Below are 4,335 nucleotides of genomic sequence, written 5' to 3' on the forward strand. Positions count from 1 at the left end.
TAAATTTTACCAGAAGTTTTGTAAAAAAATCAACTGTTGACTTTAGAAGAAAACAAATACAACCCCTATTACGTCCTTTATAGAAGATGTAGAAATTCATTATTGAGAACTTATTATTTTTTATCAAACAGAGATTTGCCCGAGCAGCTGTAGTCATTCAGACAATATGGAGAGGGTTCATTACAAGGAAGAAACTCAGGAAAGCCGACAAAGCCTTCTCCAAGTTCCAGAATACGTACAGGCATGTGACTTAAATAGTCAACTTTACATTTTCTACTGGTAGATCCTCATATATCCCTTTTTTATTAATATTTTTAATTCCTTTGTTACATACCACTTTCAGGAGGCGACAAATTGTGATGGAGCGAAGGAAGGAGGAGGCGAGACAAGCGTTAGAACTGGAGAGGAGACTGAAGCTCAACAGACAAAAGATACTGAGAGAATTCAAAGAAAAGCAACTCCACACGATAGAAATATTACCAGCGGGTAGGTCAAAGAATTCAATCTGTAAATCTATGGAAACTTATCTGCAACAAATGAGTTGATCTCATGGCTCAGATTTTCCTATAACAAAAGGGTTATACATGCATTCTGATGCTTAAGTTATTCCAACTGAACAAAGTCTGAAATTCATGGTGGCTTGATAAATTCTTACAAAACAAAAGCTAAAACTAATGGTGCCTTAGTAATTCATAGAAAAAGAAGCTAGAAGTAATAGTGACAGTAATTCCTTGAATAAAAGCTATTATACCTAATGGTGATTCCTAAAAAAAAATGTCATCCTCATTAGTTCTAGAACAAAAGGTAGATCTTTATATGACTCGGACATTCCAAGAACAAAAGAGTAGATCCTACTTTTTAGTGTAGAAGTGGAGTGTAATGATGGTAATTCTCCTATTGGAGCCAGCTTCTGTTTGAGATGACGATTGACCAATTTATACAGATTTTTATGTAAATCAAAATTTCTTTTTCAGAAATCCATTATCATAACAATGTGGAAAATATATTAAATATAAGAATTTTGTTTTACTTCAAAACAGCTCATGTTGAGAAGTATCTGCAGAATGAGCAGATTCAGGCAGCCATTAAAATCCAGAGGAACTGGCGAGGATTCCACTCGCGTCAGACAATGGATGAGAAAAGGGTCCTCATTCACCGCTACAAGGCAGCCGTTATCTTACAAAGGGGGGTAAGCAAGGAAGCTCAGTCTTTAACAGATATTGTAATTTTTAATATTATAAGAATGATATGTGCAGAAAAGTAGGTTGGAAAAACATTTTATTGTTTGAACATGATGTCAGTAACTGTTTAAATGTTAGCAACAATGTAACTTGTAAATAAAGAATAATTTGAAACATATAACCAGCAATATTGTGTACAGCCTTTGGAAATTCTATTTATGCAAAATTTTATCAGACAAAATACATTATAAATATTTCCTTTAATAGAGTATATTTTTTTGAAATCTTAATAACCTGTAACAGTGTAATTATTAATAACAAACCATTCTGATTACACTTTAACTTCATTCTTTCAAATGCAGTGGAGAAGAGCTAGATTATAAAACTTTGAGATATTGGAAGATTCAAGATATTGTGGTTAAAATACCTATTGAAGAAAAAGTGGTCGGGATTTAACAATAATCCAACTCACTTAAATATATATATTCATTATACCATAATTAAGATATCAATGTTTGGAATTCTTAAGTTCTTACTAGCTGGTATTTGTTTCAGGTGAGGAAATGGCTGGAGAAGATGAGAAAGAAGAGAGAGAGATTTCATTTCACAATTAAACCACCTGGATTGACAGAAAACAGAAGAGTGGAGCTACAACAACAGATAACACAGTTCAGGGACGAGAATCCAGTAAGTGTCCGTAGATAGTTTATTGTGCCCTGTGTTCTATATTAACCAGTAAGAAGAAAAGTTAGTCAGCATCATTACTCTAACAATCACTGAACACATTCTGATTATCATTGAATTTAGCTAACTGGTGAGTGTCATCATGGGAATTCATACATACATATTGCTTAGGTTTTGGACTCCAGATTTCATAATTAAAATAAAACTAATTTTAGCAGGATATAGATATACATTTGTACATATCTCATGAAAGTATGACTTAGTACATGTATATATCCCCTGTGGTAAAATTAACAACTTATTGGTTTATCATTTCTTGGTTAATTTTAAAGTTTTACTAAGTAAAATCTGGTTAGTATGGGACATGAATAAAATAGTAAGATGTCAATGGATTCATAAAGACCATAATTTTATTTTAATTTCATTAACAGATTTCTTAAACTGATAATGCATCAATGCGAAAGCACAGTAAATATTTATTTTTATTTTGTGATAGCCTCAATATTCAAAAAGGGAAGATCTGGAAAAAGTTCACAAAAAGGCCGCTGAAATGTTACAAAGACATTATGTTACACTAAAAAGTACAAGAGAAAAGCACGCCCATCGAGAAGCACTGCTAGCGAGACTGGACACGGACTCAGAGCTTCTGTCACGTAAGTATATATCACTGGAAGGGATTCAAGCACTTAAAAACTGTACTTCCCTAATCACATAATTAGTTACTACATGTACATATATATTTAATCACATAGTTTGTCAGTTACAACACTGTAATATTTAAAATGTTATAATTGTAAATTGTATTGTATTACAGAAAGACAAAATGAAAAGTCACTGAAATCTGAAGTACATACTACGTGTAGTATATTAAGAAAATTTACCATGCTTTTGCTTTATTTCAGTGGCACCTCCTTTAAAAGATGCAGGTGAAAAGGACATTGAAATGTATTCTAGTAATGTGTTACCAATAGCAACCAAAGCCAGGACTGATCACATAGAAACATTACGTTTATTACGGCAGCCTTGGTGGAAAAAGCTCCGTGATGAATTACAAGATCAGGAATATGAAGAGGAGGACTACATTTTATTTTAGAATTTCTGTGATATTAGTTTTTTTTAAAAATCTTTTACACAATGTTTATATTTATTAGGAAGAAACTTCCTTTGGGAATGAAATAAAGGATATAAATGTTGTTTTTGAACTTTGTTATCTGTATCCCCAAGTAAGGACTTAATTATCAACTGTATTTATCATGCTTATGTTTAAGGAACTTATACCTTCACACACACAGACAGACAGACTGATCAACCTTTTGAAGTATTACAGAAAAAAAGTTTTGGATCAAAATGCCATAATCTCCTGGTACACTCATTTTACAAAGTTTGCTGATTACCTTAAGTATCCTATACATTGATATGCAATTTTGAGATTCAAAATTTAAGTCACTGTGTTCTGCTTTTAAGTTGACAAATTCCATTTGACATCAAATAACAAAATACTCTTACTCAAAGCCTCTCAGTATCCTAGATATCGTGATAATAGTACAAAAATCAATACCTGAAATCAAAATATAGGTCACTGTGACCTACTTTTGAGTCGTGACATGAAATCCCAAAATGCATCAACTGACAAGATTTGATTATTAGCTCATCTGATTTGAAAAGCTCAAGTAATTAAGCTTTTCTGATCACAATTTGTCTGTAGTCTGTCCGTCTGTACTTCTTGCCACTAAGCATCCTTGGGTAAAGGGGATTCAATTTTGTTCAAATGAAGGATACAGTAAAACTCGTTTCATACGAACAAGTATATTGCGAATTCACGGATATAGCGAAGTTATTTTGGATCCCAATTTATTTGAATTTAATGAATTCCTTATACGGATATAACGAATTACCGATATAGCGAAGTAATTTCATAGGTCCCTGTGACTTCATTATAACCGAGTTTTACTGTATATGTAAACATTCTTAGTACAGATTTGAAGTAATTAAAATCGTTACACCCCTCCCCCTCTCAGGGATAAGTCGGGACCACATGCATTGAAGCTTTTAAACATTTGCTTGATTGATTTTTGCTTTTTTCCTAGCCATAGTGCTCAGGTGAGCACTGTGGCCCATGGGCCTCTGGTCCTTTTCCTTCTTGTAGGCAAAATATCAGTTTTAAGAAAACTTTGCCACATGGTATACTCTCACGATATATATCTAAAACGTATCCTCATCCTTATGCTTAAGTTTGGTAATAATCTGCCTTTTGGTTCTTTTTCTGTTTATTTTTTCGTTACTATCTCCAATTTTTAAAAATGACATCTCCATTTTTAGAAATAAACGAATGCCCCTGTACCATATTGGCCAAGGTGTTCCTGAGATACAATCCATATTCCACACATCGCACAAATGGTCATATATCATTAGCTCTGACGGGTGGCTCCCAAACAGGACAAGGTGCACATGGCTGGTGTGACCGGTCGGC

At 33.3% G+C, this 4,335-nt stretch overlaps 1 protein-coding gene across 1 annotated transcript; it reads left to right on the plus strand.

Moving 5' to 3' along the window:
• Window positions 1-131: 131 nt before the first annotated feature.
• On the plus strand, window positions 132-3,033 carry LOC134273770 (IQ calmodulin-binding motif-containing protein 1-like; the record flags this gene model as incomplete). Its single annotated transcript, XM_062755986.1, has 6 exons — window positions 132-241; window positions 344-486; window positions 1,041-1,189; window positions 1,737-1,868; window positions 2,362-2,518; window positions 2,768-3,033. Coding segments are annotated over 6 exons (882 nt in total), but the record flags the coding sequence as incomplete, so codon positions are not given.
• Between the last annotated feature and the right edge of the window lie 1,302 nt (window positions 3,034-4,335).

This window comes from Saccostrea cucullata, unplaced genomic scaffold (assembly GCF_032062105.1).
Source record: "Saccostrea cucullata isolate Sc308-1 unplaced genomic scaffold, CSIRO_AGI_Scuc_v1 ctg6456, whole genome shotgun sequence".
NCBI classification, from domain to species: Eukaryota; Metazoa; Mollusca; class Bivalvia; order Ostreida; family Ostreidae; genus Saccostrea; species Saccostrea cuccullata.